This window comes from Lactuca sativa, chromosome 4 (genome assembly GCF_002870075.4).
Source record: "Lactuca sativa cultivar Salinas chromosome 4, Lsat_Salinas_v11, whole genome shotgun sequence".
Lineage (NCBI taxonomy): Eukaryota > Viridiplantae > Streptophyta > Magnoliopsida > Asterales > Asteraceae > Lactuca > Lactuca sativa.
This window is the reverse complement of record NC_056626.2, coordinates 6230706-6250919: the sequence shown is the minus strand read 5'-3', so window position 1 is coordinate 6250919 and position 20214 is coordinate 6230706. Positions and strand designations below refer to the sequence as shown.

Genomic DNA, 20214 nt, shown 5'->3' with positions numbered 1-20214 from the left:
GGTTTTCACTCTGGGCCTAGTACGCCCAACATACCCTCTGGTACGCCCAACATACTAGGTGTCCTCCGCGTCAAAAACACGCATATGAGTACGTTGAGTGTACACTCGCGTATACCCCGCGTACTCATTTGCCACCTTTTTCTCAATAAGGCTAAACTTGAAAATTAACCAAAAGAACAAGGAATTATAAGGTATACCTGGTCTTGGGATGTTACAGAGATACAGGCCCAGCCCACACTAAGGTAATGGTGAGATACGGGTCCCGCCCACACTCACATAACGGGCCTCGCCCAATAAACATACATATACAAGTATTACACAGACACATACATATACAAGTATCATACAGACAACAAGTATAGGGATGAGCAAAAGGCCGGAACCGGGAACCGGCTTCGGCCAAAATCAAGAACCGAACCGGCCCGGCGGTTCTACCGGTTCCCGGTTCCTACCGGTTCTTGTCGTGTCTTCAAATGTTGGAACCGGTATTCGAAAAATAGCATCATACGGTTCCGGTTTTTGCCGGTTCTACCGGTTCCGGTTATATCGGTTCCGGTTCCTACCGGTTCCCAGTTCCAAAAATCCACAAAAATAACGTCCCGGTCCCGGCCCGACCGGTTCCATCGGGTCCCGGTTCCGGTGCCGGTTCCGGCCGGTTCCCCGGTCCATATGCTCATCCCTAAACAAGTATAATAACATAACCAAACGAGGGTCGGCCTTGGTGCCTTAGACCTGCTAAACCGGTGAGAAAACTCACCTCAAATGTTGGATGATATCTAAATATGTCCCGACTCCAAATATCTGCTCTACCCAACCCCTAATGAACAATAATGATCATTCCTTAGCTACCACTCAGATTGCCTCAAGTACCCCTTAGGTCATATTTGGTTAAAGATAAAAGTCAAAGGTCAACAGTACCTACATGCCCAACATGCCGATTTATCCTTCAATACGCCGTGTTTCTTTACCAACTTCAGATCGGGGAAAACCAAGCCAATACATTGTGTTCGTCAACAAACACACCGTGTTCGCTTAAAGTCTAACAACTTAATGTATTAAGCTGTTTTCAACGAATCCGAGAGTTCCAAAACTCAGATCTCGACCAAAATGAAATCTAGAAGGGTAAAGTTTCTGACTTTACCCCTAGGTCCAACGAAATGGGTCCACAACCCAAACCCTAGGCTTAAAAGAGTGAAGGAATCATCATTAAGCACTTAATCATCAAAGACATAGCCCCAAAATGCAGATCTGATCCCTTAAAGCTGGAAGGCCACGTAAAGTTTCCAACTTTACGGTCATGCATGGCTAGGAGAAGCTCAAATGCTCGAAAGGGGCTAAATGAAGGACTTAATGAATACATGAAGTCCTTAAGTCCATAAAGTTGGCACCGTTATGCCAAAAAAGTTCATGTAGACCTTAGATCTGAAAGAATAAGCATTGGGGACGTTCTAATCCCCACCATCCATCCAACCATGGCTAAAAACATACAATCTAACCCAAGAAGAGATCTAAGAACTAACAAGCAAGGTGAGAACTTGATACATCAAAAACTTGGCAAATAAGATGGTGGTTCTGGATCCAAGACCTCTTCTTCAAGCCAAGCAACTCCTAGTTTCTTTAGCTCCTTCCAAATGCACCAAAAATGAACACCCAAGATTCTCCACAAGCTCACACACTCAACAAAGGAAGATTATACTCGATTTTAGGGATTTTGGACAGGAGGAGGCTGGTAAGGAGGCCAACCAAGGGACTTAAGGCCTTTAAATAGGGTGCAACACCCTAAAAGTTAGGGTTTCCTTCCCTGACGCCAACACGCTGTGTTGGGACACCACAACACGTCGTGTTGACTCATTAAACTCCACGATTGACCTTAAATAGACACGCCGTGTTCCAATCCCTAAAATGGGATTCATTCCTTACAGTTGCTCCTCAAGATTCCGGGTGTTACATTCAATCCTTAATATTTTAACCCCAATTAATATTCAAGGCTATGATCCATAATACAAAATTCGTAATTAAGAAGAGGGACGTCGTAATCTAATTGTGATATTATTTTAGGTAGATAAAATATTTTACCAATTTTAATATAATATGAAATTCCTAGACCTTTTGAGATTCCTTGAACTATTCAATGACATGTTTATTGTGACATGGAAGCCGTGAATCACATACAAAATGTGAATAATCATGTAAACCCGCGTGACATCTTCGAGGTCGCTTATGATCTCACATTGATGTGACGATTAACCACATATGCTCCGTTAACAACCGTAAATTCGAGTATGTACCATCATTTCATCTTTATAGTCCCACCTTAGTGTGCCGGTTAACCACACACAATCTATTAACGACATGGAAAGAAATAATGTGCATTTTCATGGTTTGGCATACAATTTTACATTTTTCGTAAAGTAAGGTTCTACTACTTCATACATTATACTTTTAATGTGATTATTTCCTATCAAAACCGCTCGACTAACGACCCTCCGCGACACAAAGAAACTGTGGGTGAAAAGGACACCCATTCAATAGTCATTTTATAGGTCGTTTCCATATACATTTCTTATAATATGGCTTTGTGAATGAGGTCTACTAACGATTCGACTGACTTTTTAATTATACATATAATATTATACTCTTTTATATATATATATATATATATATATATATATATATATATATATATATATATATATATATATAAGGCATATTTTAAAACTTTTTCAAAACAAAGGTTTAAATTTAATTATCCGAATTAACATTTAATTAATTAATATTTTAAACCAATTTTGAATTTAATATTTATCTTTAATTAGACTATTCATTAAATATATTAAATTCCTTTTAAGGATAATTAAATTTCATTTAATTATCTTATAATTAAATATTTTCTTTCCTTTTATATTTACTTCCTCAAAATTCAAAATAGAGTTTTTTTTAGCTATCTAGCATTAATAGTTCGGATTTTAATAAGATAAAATAACAGATAATGACTAATAATTAACATACAATTAAAATTAGGAAAGCAAATCTCGAAATTCCGATTTAATTAGAAGACGTGTCACGCCTAGCTCTAGGCGTGCCACGCCTTGCAATTAACATGTTTCTTTTTATCGTTTTCCAGTTTGATCTTTATGCAATAATAATTGAATAAGCATGGATCTCATACCATTGATGGGGTTTTTAGGCTAAAATTGCATGTACTTGTGAAATTTCCCTTAAAACTTAAGGGTACATGCAACCTAAAACAAGATGTATGACTTTTCACTATTAATAGCTACATACTTTATGAAACAAAACTAGAACCCTATGATTATTGAAATCATGAGTAGGATCATACCTTTTCTTAATTCGCATTAAGCTATCAAATGCTTTGAAGATCTTCTAGATGTATCATTTAGAAAACCTAGCTCCAAGTGTGTGTTAGCCTCTAATGCGTCGTACCCAAAACCCTACGACCAAATATAAGAGAGGGGAGAGATGAGAAATTCAAAATTCTCTATGGGAGGAGGTTATGGCGGAAAATCCAATCGGTTATGACCATTTATATAGTTGCCAGATAATCCTAGTAACTCTAGATTTGAATTTAAGATAATGGTATTTTAATCCAGTAATTATCTAGTTCCTTTTTACCATTTGGAGGCTTCCAGAAACTCTTTCTAGTGATCCTATAACCGTCCACCCTTTGGAATGTTCTGAATTCTCTCCTTTATTTAACTATCAAACAATTGGTGTCCAGTCCTTGCATGTCTAATTACTTCTAATTAACCTAGAATTCATTTCAAATTAATTATTAGTTAATTATTACTATTTCCAATTAATATATTAATCATATAATATATTAATAAATTTTATCTCTCTCTCTCTCTCCCCCCCCCCCCCCTTTCTCTCTTTTATAACCAATCTAAACCATTTTATGGTTATGAGGGCAACCAAAAAATGAATTTACTTTTATTCTTCAACATTATACCAATTTAGTTAAGACATTAGACACCTTAATCCAATACTTACATCTTTATCATTATAACTCTTATAAAAGAGGTCATCCATATCAATATGATTCAAGATCTATCTTGAATCATATTGATTTGAAACCCCAAACTCTTCAACTTACTCTAATTAATTGATTTGTTAATTGAAATACTTTACCTATATAAGAACATTATTCTTATGTTTGGTCACTCGTACTTGCTTTCTCTCTCTTTCAAATTTTGTTATGTAGAATACATAAAAATGAAGAAGAATGTTGTAGTTGTCATATGTCTAAAGAAAGTGCATAATGACGAAATACGTTGGGGTGATACGATCTTCTTTGAGTATATCAAATATTCAACGAATCAAGTCATTGATTGATTTAAAGAAAAAAATATCAAAGATTCAAAGTCAAAGATATAATACAACATTGTGTCAAGGTTCTTTCTTTCTCTTTCTCTCTCTCTATCTCTCTCTCTCTCTATATATATATATATATTAAATACTTTTAATTTATTTTTCATGATATCTTATGTTTCATATATTATAATTATATAATATATATGCACTGTTGTGTTAGATTGTAGGCATGAAAGATCTTGGAACAACTAACCATCAATATGTGTATTTCATGATGTTAGATCATTCTTCAAGTATAAAAATATTGTTTCTCAATTAATTAAGTAATTAGTCAATTGTATTATAATGTTATAATTTTAGCGGAAATAGTAAGAGAGGTTAAGGACATTTGTATCACGAATCAAAGTTTTTATTATAGATATATTTTGACCTTTGTGAATTGAAAATTTATGATTTGTTGTTTCATATGTATCTTTTTTTGAGACATTCAATCATAATTCTTTTCATTTTCTAACATAACATGAATAGGCTAAGGAATATTAAGACATTGACATGAATATTAAATATTATTTGAGATATTTAATTAGCCATTTTAAAAACAATCCTTCTTGGATCATATATACAAAATCCTTTTTTATATTTAGTTTTTGACAAAACTGGAAAAATGATCATTGTGGTCTGCATTTTTTTCAAGGTTTAGTCCAAACCTCAATTTTTTTTGGATTCATTTTCCTTTTGACCTAATTTGTACACGGAAATGGTCTCTCGGAAAACTGAAAAGACTAAAATGCCCTTCTGATATATATTTTTTTAAATGTGTTTTCTATTTAATTTAAAGGTTTATTAATAAAAAATAGAGGGTCTCTCTCTCTCTCTCTCTCTCTCTCTCTCTCTCCTACACGAAATCATTCCTAGTAGGCACAACCCCCAAGTTCATCTTATCAAGTTGGAGGAATATCCTAATCGGCATCTTCACTACTGTTCAGGGAGACCAAAATCACCCACCTTCATCACCATCCTAACCACCAAAAATCACCACCTGGTTCACCATCATCGCCATCTTCACTGCTGTTTTGACCTAGCAAAGATCATCCAGTCATCCCCACCAAGGACCACCTCCAAGTTCACCTTATAGTACCCATCAATTATTTACCAAGTCCAAACGAGATTTCACTATGGAAATTGTGTTGATTCTATATTTAATTGCATAAGGCTAACAAGTAACAACAAGAACTTAAACCCCAAACGAGTTTAGTTTTTCTTGATTATCAAAATAGTGAGTTCAGAAATGATTCAAACCTCCCTAAATGCGATTAACAGGTAACCCCGTCAAGTCTTCGTCACTATCTCCATTCACGATGAACCCAAGGTCTGCAGTGGCATCAGAAGTGGGTTTCAACTGGAAATTCAATAGTAAAGCATAAATATTTCGATGAGGTGGGGGTGGGGGCTTTGCTTCATGTTGTTTGGGTTGCAAACGAACAAAAACCCCAAAAGAACCTGATTACTCCTCTTCTACAAACGAAGGGAATAATTGGAAAAGCATAAAACACATCCCTTTTATTTCCATCAAGCGTCTTGTGTGTATGTTCTTTCTAGTAGCCTATGAACTCCATAAAAGTCAAGAAAGATCTATCTACCTTGATTTCTGATTTGTGGGTTAAAGTCAAGAACATGGGATGCATATGGTAGTAACGATCTTCCTTAAACCAGGAAATTTCAAATAAAAACCCAGAAAAATTGTCAACAAAAAACCCAGAAATCGTTGCATTTGTCAACGAAGGAAGAGGGGTTGATATGTGTATGCATCTGGATGTGTGTGTGCGTATGTTTAATCCTCAAAAGATGCAACTTTTTGTTTTGTAAAATTTCTAAAGGGAAATGGTTGTGTTGGTTATAACAGGTGAATGGAGAAAGATAACGGTGGGTGGTGTTATTGTGTGTGTGGGGGTCATTTTTTAAAATTAAATAACAATAATAATTTAATAAAATGAAAGAAAAATGAAATATAAGTATACGAAGGGTATCATAGTCTTTTAAGTTTGGACATGACCAAACCACATAAAAACATAATCAAAAGGATCATCAATCTAAAAAAGTTGAGGTTTGGACTAAAGCTCAGAAAAAATACATACCACATGCATGAACCATTTTTGCAGTTTTGTCTTAAATTTTTTTTATAAAAATTGTTATGATGTAATAATATTCTAAAAAATCACTAATGACAAGTAGAAACATATTAGTATTTGTATATGATTTTAATGAATGTTTGGTTTAAACATAAATTTGAGTTTTGATACATTAGTAGTAATGACCCATAGTGTGTTATGAAAATTCAATATTGACGTTTTTGAAAAGAGAAAAAAAAAACATTCAAGTGAAATGCAAAAATAGAAAAAAAAAACAAATGAGTTGTGAAATAAATAATCTAAACCAATGGTTAATACCAAATGAAAACTTTTATATATTTTTATGCTTTATGTTTTTATATAATAGCTCATAGTTTTATATAACTGATCGACACAAAATATTAGAGGTTTATAATTCAGTTTTTAAAAATAAGTTTGGAGGGTTTTGACATAATTAATATCATTATATTACATGATGATATTATTCATTTAATTGATTAAATATAATTATAAATTATTAAATATAATTTAATTGTTTCAGTTCCTATTTGAAAATTTCCTAATATTTTATGGTCTCATATCCCTACCATTTCATATAACATATTTAGTCAAAGAACATGCAATTTATGATACCGCTTGAATAAATTCTAGCTAAAAGTCTAATACACGATTACATGATTGATGGTTGACCATACATATAAAACCCCTACTAGCACTTGACAGTAAAATACAACTGTACTCAAAGTTGCTTTAAAATAAAGAAATTTTTAATTTTAATTTGTGTGTTTAGGAGTAGTAATGTATATGCATAACAAACTTAAATATAATTAACATTAGAAAAGAAATCAGGAAACATAATATGAACAACAAAGTTTAGCAACAGTGAAACACGGACATATAAAAAGTTTGTAATCAAATAACATAAGTTTAGTCATAAAATTAGGTATATAATAATTTTATGCATAGTCATGTATCTTTAAATGTTCAAAACTATTTCTGTACTTTAGTTTGCTAATTAACTGATTAAGTTTGTATATGTATTATTTCATACAGTGTTGACTAATTTGAGTTGAATACAAAGAAATAATAGTAAACCTGTGATAATATTATTTAAATGACATATGTTTATTTATACTTTTCGAAATCCAGGCTTTTAGATTTGAAAATATAACCCTAAAAAGCAAATGGGAAATCTTTAAGGTTTGTTGACTTATGAAAGATGTTCCACATGACAAGTTGCTCAATTTATGTGTTGAAGTGTGTGTATTTATTTAATTCCATTATTTGTGGCTTTTATACCACTATCATGTAATTATATTATGCTACATTTGTCTATTTCTTTATCATCGTTTGCTAAAACAATTTGAATTTATATTTAAACGGGAATAATAATAATATCAGCATCCATTAGTACGGGATATAATATTTACTTACTATCAATGTAATATATCTCAAAGCTAGTCATTAAAATATGTGAAATTCGTGGTTAGATCATCAAATTAAATAAACATCATAAAATATACTATATGATTATTACGTACTTAGTTGAATTTTAAATCTAAAAACATTATATTATGCTACATTTGTCTCATTCTTACATATGGTTTGAAACTTTGGATCTTGTTTTCGGATCTCAAATGTAAGTAAAAAGCAAACACAAGGGACGAAAAGGTAATTTACTTAACGTTTATTATACAATATACAATGCGCATTACTAGTTGTACCAGCTTATAACATGAACAATGCTTATTGTAATGTACAATAAGTCCAAAATTTGATGGTTGTTATCAAGGAGATTATATTAAATCCATGCAAGGTGTAGACTACTATACGAGTTTGAGTGCACTCTACATATCATATCCTACACACATAATTATTTCCGCTCCTCCAATCACTTCCGACATTAGTGATTAATTAATTAATTAATTAATCAAAATTTAAATTATCATTTTTATAGATTTATTCCTCATAATCCCATGTCATATTCATGCACTTCGGTCTAATTTAGTATATAATGTAATATAATGTTTATGTATACATGTATGTACATGTTTGAAATTATGTATGCTTATTGTTGTGACATCTAGAGCCTAGCAAAATCACTCGAAAATTGGGTATTCAAACAAGAACAAAGGTAACATGAAATCACGTGATATGTAATCAACTCTTGTCAATTTCACCCAAAACAAAACCTTAAATACAAATTAAACAAATCATTAATTGGTAACATAAAAAATAATCACCAATTATGTACATCTCATCCAGTTTTCAGTTCTTGGTTCTACATGTAAATAACTAAATTAACCCAAAACAATTCTCAAACTTTTTTGTATTTGAATTACACACAATGATAGTATCTCATAACCAAAACGAACACGATTTTATGATCTTAGTTTGAGTTTAGATAGATGACTTGACATCGGACTTGCAATATTCGAGACCTCAACCTTCCATACCTTAATTTCACCCGCAAAACTTCCGCTAAACACTTTTACTGTTGATGTAGATACAGATTCTGATACAGATTCTTCTGATGAATTTGTATCTGCCACCAACGATCGGACGGGCTCTGTATGCCCATCCAATACAGTCAAACAACAGAACTTGCCGTGGGACCCACGTTGCCAAATCCTCACCGTACGATCAGCGGACCCACTGAATAATAAATTTGAGACGTTGATGAGACAAAGTATTGCTTTACTATGGCCCCGCAACGCTCCGGTCACCGCCATATGGTTTGCACTGTCCTCCTTTTCCCACACCAAGATTGAACGGTCACAGGCGCCAGAAAACAGCACTGATCCGACGTCGTTTAGCGCAAGTGCGTTGACAGCTGACTTGTGCTTCTCCAACGTGGCAATGAGTCCATGTTTCTTCTCGCCAAACAGTTTTCCCCATACTTTAATCCGGCGATCGGCGGATCCGGTGTAAATAGTGCCGTCGGCTGCGACCACGACGGCGTTGATTGCGTCGTCGTGTGCTTTGATACTCTCCACACATCGGAAGTTTGAAGTTTTCCAGATTTTCAAGTATTTATCCCATGAAACCGAACACATTAGCTGATTATCTATCATCGCTAGTCCAGTGACGGCGTCGTGGTGTTCGATCCATAACCGCCGTCTATGACGACGGACATTCACGTAATTTTTATTTAAAATCGATCTCAGCAACCGATCTTCCATCGTCGGCAGCGTCGTGGCGTGTTTGTGACGTTTGTTTTCTGTTAATTTCCATAATCGGATCTTACTATCCTGATGAGCAGTAAAAACTTTTCCGTTGTGAAACGCAACAGATTTAACTGAACCAGACGAAGAGTCGTTGACGCTGAAGACATCCAGTAGCGCGAATGATGTCGTATCGAATACGTGAATGAGGTTGCCGGAGGCGGCGTAGAGGAGGTGGTTATGGACGGCAAGGTAGTTGACTCGTCCGGGTGGGGAGGGTTTGAGGGAGGTTAGGTAGCCATGGGAGACGGCGAGGTTGAGAGTATCAGGGGAGAGTTTCTGGAGGGAAGGGACGGAGGGTAGAGTTTGAAGAGAGAGGTTGCTGTGGAGGCTGCTGCTGTAACTGTAACTGGTGTCGAGTGATGGACTGGTGGCTGTGGTGGTAGTATCGGAGATGCTACTGCTTGTGTCGGAGAATAGGAGTTTACCTGGCGGTGCTCCATACTTTTGTCGATGTGTTATGGTGGTCGTGTCGTCGTCTGTAGCTGTGCAGATGGTGGCGGAGCAGGTGGAAAGAAATGAACGTAATTTCATGTTGCCGCCCGCCGGAGGAGATAGAGGGTGTTTCGAAAAGAATGTGTTGATGAAGAGATGAAATGGTGAACTAAACGAAGGAAACGATATATAGAGCATGGATAATCTCACAAACGCGAATATATTCTTTTTCTATCTTTTGTACTTTTCCTATTTTTATTTTGTTATTTATTTTAGAAAATTACAAAAATTGAATTATTATTCCCACATTTAAACAATTACTGTCAATATTTGGTATCTTTTTTGGTTTCTTATGTTTTCTTATCGCAATTCTTAGGTAATTAGCGATTAATTAAGCTACGTACATTTAGACATAAATAATTGTCTTTGAACTTATGTGTCCTTAAGTTGTTGGTGTAAGTATATATAAATATTCGTAAGATTATACGCATGAGAATTTAGATATTTGATTGCTGCAGTTCTTATTGGCATCAATAAATGAAAAAAGAGGCGTAAATATCTGAAGTTTGTCTATCTTGTTCTGAAGATATTTATAGGGAAATTATTATTTATTTAACCTGATTAGGTGAAACATACGATATGCATGTTTTACAAACTCCAACTAATAGAAAAAGGTTGCTTGATCAATATATATACAATGGACTAGTATAAGTTCAATCACTACTAGAAAAAGGTTAATAGAGTACGGTTGAAATTATGAATATAGTACGTACATAGAGGGCGTATTAGTAGATGGGTGTATTAGATTACATGCCTAATAGAGTACGGCTATTTAGCCGTACTATATGTATCCTATCTACTTTTTACAGCCATCGCATACAATCATCTAATACGGCATATATACACATCTAATACACCCATACACAACCGTACTTGATATGAATCCTCTCAAACACACACCCATCTAATACACCATACGATCTCCTCATACAACCGTACTAGATTACTCATAAAACCGTACTAGATGTCAAGATACCAAACCCAGACTCCTTCCTAGTGGCCATTCTTAATTGCATTCCAGCCCTATTCAGCATCCAATTACAAACTTCATGTTCTTTGATTCTAAATTAAGGGACAACAGTCAAAAGTAATATCAATAGACACCTGGATATATTTTCTAACTTCTAGAGATAAAATATAATTGAAATTTCATCTTTATTTTCCTTCTTATGAATAGAGAACATATGGAGTCAAAACACTGTCCTGTTTACACAACCAACAAAATCTAATCTTAAGGACAATGATGAATGAAATAAGTGAATAGTTGGAAAATTACTAACCTATATGAGACCATGTTACCGGCAGTTGGGGGATTTGACATTCTCATATATAAGGTGATACTTCAAATTTCTAGGCACATTAATTGCAGATTCTTGATAGTCAAAAGCAAACAAAGCCTCACCACCTAGGGGCACAGATAGAAAATTAGAAAAAGGAATAATAAGAACAAAATCATGTGTGTGTGCGCCAGAGGGCAGAAAATACATTTTTCTTCCATTATAAGGATGATGAGCGTGAGCTCTTTCAAGTATCCTAGAAAAGGACACAAAAAGACAACAAAATATTGAAAGGTCAATCCAAAATAAGACTTACTTGTGACCATCATTCATAACATCTTGTGCGATAATCTCCATGATATCTTTTAGGCTCCTCTTTTTTGCATTGGCACAAGGTGTTCGCAGAGAGCTGAAGTAACCCATTTAAATCTTGAATGTAACATGCCAAATGTCCTTATCTAAGGATTAAACAGAACATGATGATAATGTCATATTTCTATTTCAAAATTTGGTAAACTAAAGATATATATGTACTAACCTCACCCAAGTGGCTGAAGGCCACATAGATTCCACCAATAACTTGAACACTCTTAAAACCAAAATGTAAAAAAAAATAAAGTTAGTAACTTATATTATATTACTATATGTTAAGAGAACTTAAATAGAAATTTAAAAATATATAAAGAAAAAAGATGATCTGTTGTATTGTTATACACACACCTCTGCCATGCCATACCAGTGTAATGACACTTCTTTCGATTGTGCAAGTTTCACTTCTTTAATCTGTTTCTTTAACTTCTCTTGAACACCTTTTTTATGCAATAAAACAATAAGAAACTCCACTTTTTATGCAGTGTCACCTAAAATCAAATTTAATTTTTTAGATTAAAAGTAAAAAAAGATTTGTGGGTAAAATAGTAATAACATACCATTAGCAGTAACACGATCAGCTCCAACAATGATAGCATGGATAGATCTAGTTTTCATTAAAGCAGTAGCTGCATAATCTCCTATAAGAGTCGCGGGTATTTTGTCATGAACTAATTTATAAGCTGTCAATCTTGATCCCTACACTTTCACAAATGAATAAAAGCAGTATTGATCGAGTCAGACATTTCATCGAACACCTAGGGTGCACACACAACTAAAGAACTATTCCATATTTCCATGTAATAATGAAGATTGTTTACTTGGTTAAATGGACGGGTTTCTGTACAATAAGCTCTTCCTAGTACTCTATCATCATGTAGTGCACGGATTACTCCAAGAGTAGTTCCAAATCCAGCTGTTGCAAGACTATTGAAATGAAACAATAAAGAACAAATCATAAGAACATGTAGCTCAAGATCTAGAGTTTGTCATGTGGAGAGGGAGATGACTAACCTGGCAGTATTACAATGTGTCAAAAAAGGAAATTTCTTAGATTCCTTTTGTTGAATTTGAATGAAAGAAGATCCATATGACCCGATTGCTTTATTGGAAGCAACATCATCTTCCAACATTACTTCAGCAGCTTCAATGTAAGCCTGAAAAAGCAAAGAACAGAAAGCAACTAAATCAAACATGAATACATGATATGAATTACAAGGAGAGAGAGGAATTTCAAGGAACGCTTGATTAACATCTGTAGCAGTTGCAGCAGAGTTCGTTACAATCTCTGTAAGTTTAGTTGCAGCATCTGAAAGATTCACAGCTGTTGGACGACTGTGAAACAGTAGAACAAATCAGGAAAAAGTTCTGAGGAAACACTACACTTCAGCAGCATCTCGAATCTCCAAATAGATCGTATCAAGAGGAAGTTTTCTCTGCTCAAAACAACAGTTACAATTAAATGAAATGAAGTGAATATGAAGGCGAAAAGGGACCTGATCAAGTAGTTGAAGTGAGCCACGGTGATAACAGATGGCTTGCAGAGATGAGTCGGCTTGAGATGCCATTGATGGAAATTGGAAGCAACTGCAATTCAGCAGAAAAGTAAACCAATCTTAACGAAATTAAAGATTGGTTACAAATAAGTTGGATTGAGTTGCAGAACACATGTAGACGAAGACGAAACTTGCTAGAAGGACGTGACTCGTGAGTGAGGTGATCGACGGAGTCGGAGGCGGCTTAAGGCGAATGATATTCAGAGTAGAAAGGTGAAAAAAAGCTTCTCAAATATCTACAAGAAGAACTACAATCATCTTGATGGTAATCGGTGGATTTATTTACAAGAATTTGAAATCATCGACTTACCTCAACTTGACCTTGTAGTGACTGAACGTAATTGATGATTTCATCGAGCTTGAGTGCTTTTCCAGTGACCTAAGAACATGATTTCACATTTTGATTTCATCGACAATGAGTGCCTTTCGAGTGGCCTAAGAACACGATTCCGAATTGGCGACGAAGACGAACCGGAAGCCTTTAAAGGTGGCGACCTGGCAGTGGTGGATTCTCTTTCTACGACATCGGCGACTCTGAGTTTGATGACACAGGCAGTGGAGGATTGTCTTTCTACGACACCAGCGGCTCTCAATTTGATTGAGGAGGAAGACGAAGCAGTAAGTGGTGGAATGTATTTAGGGCATAACCAAAGAATGGGCGTTGGGAAGAAGTAGACGATAATGGAGTCAGGGTTGCGTTTGTGGAGGCTTCGTAGTTGGAAAGATATCCTATAATCGGAGAGCAGCAACGTATAGGGCGGTGGTGGTGACAGGGTTTTGGCTCTGAACTGTAAAGAACAAAGACGGTTAGGTTAATCTAGTAATTTGGAAGATAGATGGTGCTGGGGAAGAATGGTCGTCTTTGATTGGAAGTCGACGGCGGTGGGAGACACTCGGAAGGGTCAAAGAAGCAGCAGATGGCGGAAGGTGAATGGAAGAGCTACTGTAGACAAGCCTCCCCAGATTTAAGTGTATATATAATACGCCTTTAATTAGAAACATATATCCCTTTCTAGTACGGGTTTTTTTATATCCGTATTATATTATGGTGTATTGTATTAACCTTTTTACAGTAGTGAATTATTATGCTAGCTATAATTAAGAATATTTAAAAAGTTTTATTTTATCCTTTCATTTGTTTTGCAATTTGGTGAACATACCTTAGCTATTAGTATTTACCGTTTCATTCTTTATGTTGGTGCCCATTAATAACGAATATGATTACGTATAAAAATATCGATATAAAAGATACAAATCAAATAAGTTGATGATTAGCATTTAACGAGTAGATCCAAAATTAGTAATCTTCATATATATATATAACCCGAATCTAAGAGGAAAAAATTAATGTAAAATTTTGTTACTAATTTTAATTAGTTAGTTAAAACAATCATATATTCCAATGGATGCAGGTGAAACTAGCTAGTAATAAAATGGAAAAGAAGTGGCCTCGAAATGGTATATGGAAGAGCATAAAAAGGGGAGATGCTTAAGGGTTGATGGAAAACTAAAGAGAAGGACGGCCATTGCTAATTTTAGGAAGAGTTGCAATATACATTCAATGTTTTTAGGAAAAGTAGCAAAATGTTTTTAGGAAAAGTATCAAATAAGTTGCACATGCTTCATTCGTTTGAAATAAATAAATCTGATAGGAGAAAAGGATACAAATTAGAGGGAAAAAAAAGAAATAGAAGTGAACTTCAATTAATCTCGGTCTCCATCTCCAATAAGTTTGCTTGTTCCATTGATGCATGCGGAACAAGCAAATCTTTTTGGTTATTGTTTGTCCCCAATACTACTAATAATAAGTAAGTAAGAGGATATATATTATTTGAATTGAAGATGGCTAATCATTTAGTACAAGCCGTGTTATCATTAGGGTTCTCGATTGTTGTTATTCTTTGTATCGTGGCTTTGGTGGCTAGAAATGGATATTTAGAGGATGATGAGCTGATAAACACCAAGGCAGTCTGCATCATCTGTAAACCAACAGAGTACAAAGACGCATGCAAAAAGGCATTAAGCGAGGTGTCCAAGAACTCGTCGTCCACCAAGAAGGATTACATATTTGCTAGCTTCCATAGCATCCAAAAGGGCCTTGATAAGGCTTCTGAGTATGCCAAGTCTGGTGGCTCGGAACTTAAGAACTGTGCGAAACTGTTAGGCGACGCCTCAGAAGCATTGGATCAGGTTCTTAATGTGGCAACGAAGAGCAAAATAGCGACTTTGGGAGAGCAGGCCGACCCGATGCTTGTGTGGCTCACAGCTATCCGTGCATACCAAACCACATGTGTCGAAGAGATCAACGACGAAAATCTCAGAAAGGAAATGAAACAGGAATTAGACGATGCCAACAAACACACCTTTAATACCCAAAAGATCGTCTACTATATCTCTGATATCCTCATGGAGTTTGGGGTTGACATGGGTAATTTCCATTACGCAGGACACCGCAGGCTTCTTGATCTTGATGAGGATGATGAGGGTCCCGTTCGGTTTTCTGCTGCTGACCGTACCCTTCTCGGTGGTGGTTGCGACGACGAGGACGAGGATGATGAAGACGAAGACAAAGACAAAGACCATGGGATGTTTAAAAAATACACAAGCCAAGACTACTTCAAAACTCCCGAACCTGAAAAACTTAAAAAGCTTAAAAAGGGATCAACCATGACACCCGATGTGGTGGTGGCTCAAGATGGCAGCGGTGATTTCAAGACCATCAAACAGGCCCTTGATGGGTATCCTTCAAATCACAAAGGAAGATATTTCATATATGTCAAGGCCGGTACTTACAAGGAGGGTCAGATCACCGTGAAAAAGAACCAATGCAATGTTTATATGTATGGTGATGGTCGTGACAAGACCATCATCACCGGTGACAAGAGCCAAGAAAAAGGAAAGGTCGGGGCCACCCAGACCGCAACTTTTGTTGCTGAAGGCGAACGGTTCATGGCAAGAGGTATAGGATTTAGAAACACGGCCGGTCCAGATGGGAACCAAGCGGTGGCATTCCGATCCCAAGCCCCCAATACTATCATGGTGGATTGTAGCTTTGAAGGTTACCAAAACACTATATACTATCATGCCCATGACCAGTTCTACAAGAATTGCTCCATCTATGGAACTGTGGACTTTATCACTGGAAGCGGGAGGGCTTTCTTCCAAGATTGTGAGATCTATATTAGGAAACCAGAAAATGGCCAAAGCTGTTACATTACAGCAGACGGAAAAATGAAACATGTAGAAGCTGCAGGTGTAGTGCTTCAGAAGTGTAAGATCAAAGCAGACAAAGAACTAGATTCGGCCAAGGGAGAAACCAAGAGCTACCTCGGTCGTCCATGGAAGCCAGATGCTACAGCGGTGGTGATGCAATGCAACATAGGTGATCTCATTCAACCACAAGGATGGAGCACATGGCTTGAAACAAAGAATCACAAGACGTGCATGTTCAGAGAGTTTTACAACAAGGGACCTGGCTCTGACACCGATGATAGGGTCAAATGGAAAGGATTTAAGGTCATCAAAGATAAGAAATATGCCGGCTATTTTACCCCTGACGCCTTTATGGATGCGAAATCTTGGGTGCGTAACGCTGGTATTCCTGTCAAAGCAGGATTTAAATATTAATTTAATTCATTCATTCATTAATGTTTTTACTTTTTATTACCATCAGTTTTTATAATTATATACATGTATACATAGGTAGAGTTTAATATCATATTTTACCCTTTCATTTCATGTAATATTATACTTATATACATATTTACTCATTTTGGCCATAATAGCTTAAAGTTAGTGGATAATTTATATATCTATGAAGAATAGATATATAAAAATCCTTTGTAATGCATTATATTATTGATGATCATACTCTATGTTATCATGTTAAAAATTGTGATCCGATGTATTTTTGTCGTTGTATTAGAAAAATCTTTGGTTGATTATTTGTATTATTGGATTATTAGCTAAAAAGGTATAAGGATATCTTTGCAATATTAGGTGTTACAAATCTGCACGTTCTCTTATTGGATACGGTATAAAATATTACTACATACAACCTATTTCATTTTGACATGTCATTAGTTGGACTTACAGCATAACGTCCCAATAAGTGGTTATTCATTATCAACCTGTGAAAGCCGAAAGGTACATCGAATTTTGAACCTTGCTTATTTCCGTATAAGAAATTAAATTGCTTACTATACCTTACACATATTCTTATCCATTAATATTATTATAACCCATTAATATTATTATAAGTGTCACTATCTTATATTTTTTTAACTATCTCACTAAAAATATATTAGAAATGTATCAAATCAAATTAAATTGAAAATTAAAATGATAACACGTGTCATAATATTAGTCGGTAGGAATATGTTTAGAAATAAAAAATAAAAGTTAATTTAATTTCTCTTTCCATATACATAAAGTTCACGATACATGTCTTGATCTTTCAGTTTATTTATTTATTTATTTAAGGACAAAATTTTATTTATCACCTCCACAAGACATTGAACTCATTACACCTAGTTAGTTGTTATTTAGAACCTTCATGATTAGAACCATCATCCACTTCAAGGTATTTTAGCTAAAATTAAATGCAGTGTTTGTTTATATGCAAAGTTGTGGCTCTAAATCTTCACAGGTTACTAAATTGATGGTCGTTTTCAAGAATAATCGCATATTTAGGTATATAATGATCTATCCGGTAATTTGGCCCTATGAAAACCGTCTTGGAAGGGATTACAACAATTATTGTTAAGAAACGTTGATCTTGTTAAATAATTGAGTGATGATGATTATATAGAATTCTCTTTTACATACATAGACCATGTCTTATTTTTACTAAATCCAATTGGATATCTACGTTAGATCATCCGGTATACTTACAACGAATATATTCGTGATCAACGTGGCTACTAACCATTATAATGTACACCATCTCACTATTTAGTAGTAGCAAGTGGTCGTGGTGGATTGTGGTGCAAACCACGGAAGCCCACATCCAATAGATTTATTTCTCTCTCTATCTCTCTCTAACTTTTTCTATCTCTCTCTACAATTATATATATATATATATATATATATATATATATATATATATATATATATATATATATAATTTATTTATTTATTTGCTATTAAATATTTAATCCATTTAGTGGTGTGTATACCAATCTTTAAGTGATTGTGCTTGGTGATAATGTGACACCCACCACTAAAATGGTTAGTAGTATGTATAACAGATGGTTTTATATGTCATCTTTAGAACGACAACATATTTTCTGATCTACTTCTAAATTACACAATTGTCGGGATAAAACTTAAACCATCAACAACGACGGAACTCAGATATTAAAACTAGGGACCAAAACTATAATTTTAAAATAAAACTGTATAAACATACGGATCCATTAGACAACTAGTATCATTCCGGAAAGATAATTAATAGTTTGTTAATGTTCATTATAATAATAGTTAAGAACTTAAGATAAGTAATAGTTTGTCAATTAAGTAACTTCATGTACATTTCATTTTTTTAGAATATTATGTTTGATAGGCACAACAAGAATACAAAGTATTAGGGACGTTTTTTTTGCGACGACAAGACCTTTAGCGACGACACCAAATAAGCCACGCTTGGTGTGGCCGCTAAAATGTCAATGTCATCGTTAATAACGTCATCGCTAAAGGTATGGACCAGAGATCCGTCGGAGACACGCTACTTTCAATCTTGGCCCTTGGTTTGAAACATGATCCAATGGACAGGGTTTGTTCCTGTGCAAGGCAATAGAGACGACACCTTTAGCGGCGACATGTCGTTGCTATTGGTGTCGATCCGTTGACCCACATTGGACGAAATCTTGGCCCTACGATTCTCATGCGATCCAACAGTCGATAATCTCCGGAAAAGGCGCGTTGAGTTCCCTCCAGATTATCGCCGCTAATAGCCTCCATGTCGTCGCTATTAGCATCGCCGCTAAAGGGTTGCCCCTTTTCTTCAGCTTCCTCATCCCATACGACGTATAATCTGTCAAGAATCTCCAATGGGTCTCCCCGACGACGATTTGCTAAATCACCGCTGACGCCACTAGTCTCCACTGTCGATTGACCTCCAAAGCCTACTCCCACCACCAATTAACCTCCAAAGCCGACTGTGAATGTTTTTCTTCAAAACCCGACGTTTGTGACGGCCATTGAAGACATTTTCCATTCGTTTAAAAACCAAGTCAACAACGATGAGGAAGATACAAACACATAGTATTTCTTGTTTTTTGTTATGGATGATGTTGTTTTGGATTTATTAGATAGTTTATGGATGATATATTAGATGTTTATTAATGTGGTATGTATTTTTATTAAAGCTGCATTTTATAATATATACAAAATAATATCATAAATTAATTGCTTTTAAAAAAACATTAGCAGCGACACCTTTAGGGACGATATTCACCGATTGCGACAACAACTGATTCCGGGAAGAGAAGCCAGAAAAACTCCGACCGGTGTCCGGAAAGTTAATATAGACGACAACAATAGCGACGACAGTGACCATTTAGTGACAACGCGTATTAGAGACGACGTTATTTGCGGCGACAAAAAAGTATTAACTACGAGGTACTGGCGACGACGTGTTGTCGCTAAAGGTATTAGCGACTAGGGATGAGTTATAAAACCGGAAAACCGGAATCGGACCGGAACCGGAACCGGTATAACCGGAAAATGATTAAACGGTTTGGGTATTGGGTTTCAAAATTACTCTTATCCGGGTTCCGGATATTACGGGTAGGGATGAGCATAATAACCAAAAAACCGAACCATAACCAAA

The 20214-nt window shown here is 35.3% G+C and overlaps 3 protein-coding genes across 5 annotated transcripts; 1 reads left to right on the top strand and 2 right to left on the bottom strand.

Moving 5' to 3' along the window:
• Nucleotides 1–8635: 8635 nt before the first annotated feature.
• LOC111893437 (protein JINGUBANG) lies at nt 8636–10379 on the bottom strand. Its single transcript, XM_023889491.3, has one exon. The coding sequence runs from the start codon at nt 10316–10318 to the stop codon at nt 8843–8845; it is 1476 nt and encodes a 491-aa protein (XP_023745259.2). The 5' UTR covers nt 10319–10379; the 3' UTR covers nt 8636–8842.
• A 467-nt stretch (nt 10380–10846) lies between these two features.
• On the bottom strand, nt 10847–14341 carry LOC111893438 (methylthioribose-1-phosphate isomerase-like). 3 transcript variants are annotated; one of them, XM_052770142.1, is made up of 10 exons: nt 13693–14340; nt 13514–13618; nt 13323–13413; nt 12841–12983; nt 12648–12753; nt 12387–12525; nt 12178–12266; nt 11996–12046; nt 11774–11915; nt 10847–11585 (listed from the first exon to the last, which is right to left on the bottom strand). In XM_052770142.1, the coding sequence occupies exons 3-9, from the start codon at nt 13392–13394 to the stop codon at nt 11823–11825; spliced, it is 693 nt and encodes a 230-aa protein (XP_052626102.1). In that variant the 5' UTR covers nt 13395–13413; nt 13514–13618; nt 13693–14340; the 3' UTR covers nt 10847–11585; nt 11774–11822. The 3 variants fall into 3 exon arrangements, with proteins under 3 accessions (XP_052626102.1, XP_052626101.1, XP_052626103.1); XM_052770141.1 differs by lacking the exon at nt 13514–13618 and having other exon boundaries at nt 13693–14341; XM_052770143.1 differs by lacking the exons at nt 13514–13618; nt 13693–14340 and having other exon boundaries at nt 12841–13262; nt 13323–13414.
• An 883-nt stretch (nt 14342–15224) lies between these two features.
• On the top strand, nt 15225–20046 carry LOC111893439 (pectinesterase/pectinesterase inhibitor). Its single transcript, XM_023889493.1, has 5 exons — nt 15225–16964; nt 17348–17416; nt 17478–17528; nt 19155–19372; nt 19812–20046. Exons 1-5 carry the CDS (start codon nt 15225–15227, stop codon nt 20044–20046), a joined length of 2313 nt encoding a protein of 770 aa, XP_023745261.1.
• Nucleotides 20047–20214: the final 168 nt, after the last annotated feature.

Bases quoted from the DNA above. Each gene is read 5' to 3' on its own strand.
- LOC111893437 (XM_023889491.3), bottom strand. From the start codon at position 10,318: ATGCTCTATATATCGTTTCCTTCGTTTAGTTCACCATTTCATCTCTTC.
- LOC111893438 (XM_052770141.1), bottom strand. From the start codon at position 13,736: ATGAAATCATCAATTACGTTCAGTCACTACAAGGTCAAGTTGAG. The intron at 13,414-13,692 runs GTAAGTCGATGA...GCTGAATTGCAG, and splicing joins CACTACAAGGTCAAGTTGAG to TTGCTTCCAATTTCCATCAA. The intron at 12,526-12,647 runs GTAAACAATCTT...GTGAAAGTGTAG, and splicing joins AAACCCGTCCATTTAACCAA to GGATCAAGATTGACAGCTTA.
- LOC111893439 (XM_023889493.1), top strand. From the start codon at position 15,225: ATGGCTAATCATTTAGTACAAGCCGTGTTATCATTAGGGTTCTCGATT. The intron at 16,965-17,347 runs GTGCGTAACGCT...TTGGATTATTAG, and splicing joins TTATGGATGCGAAATCTTGG to CTAAAAAGGTATAAGGATAT. The intron at 17,529-19,154 runs GTACATCGAATT...TCCAATGGACAG, and splicing joins CAACCTGTGAAAGCCGAAAG to GGTTTGTTCCTGTGCAAGGC.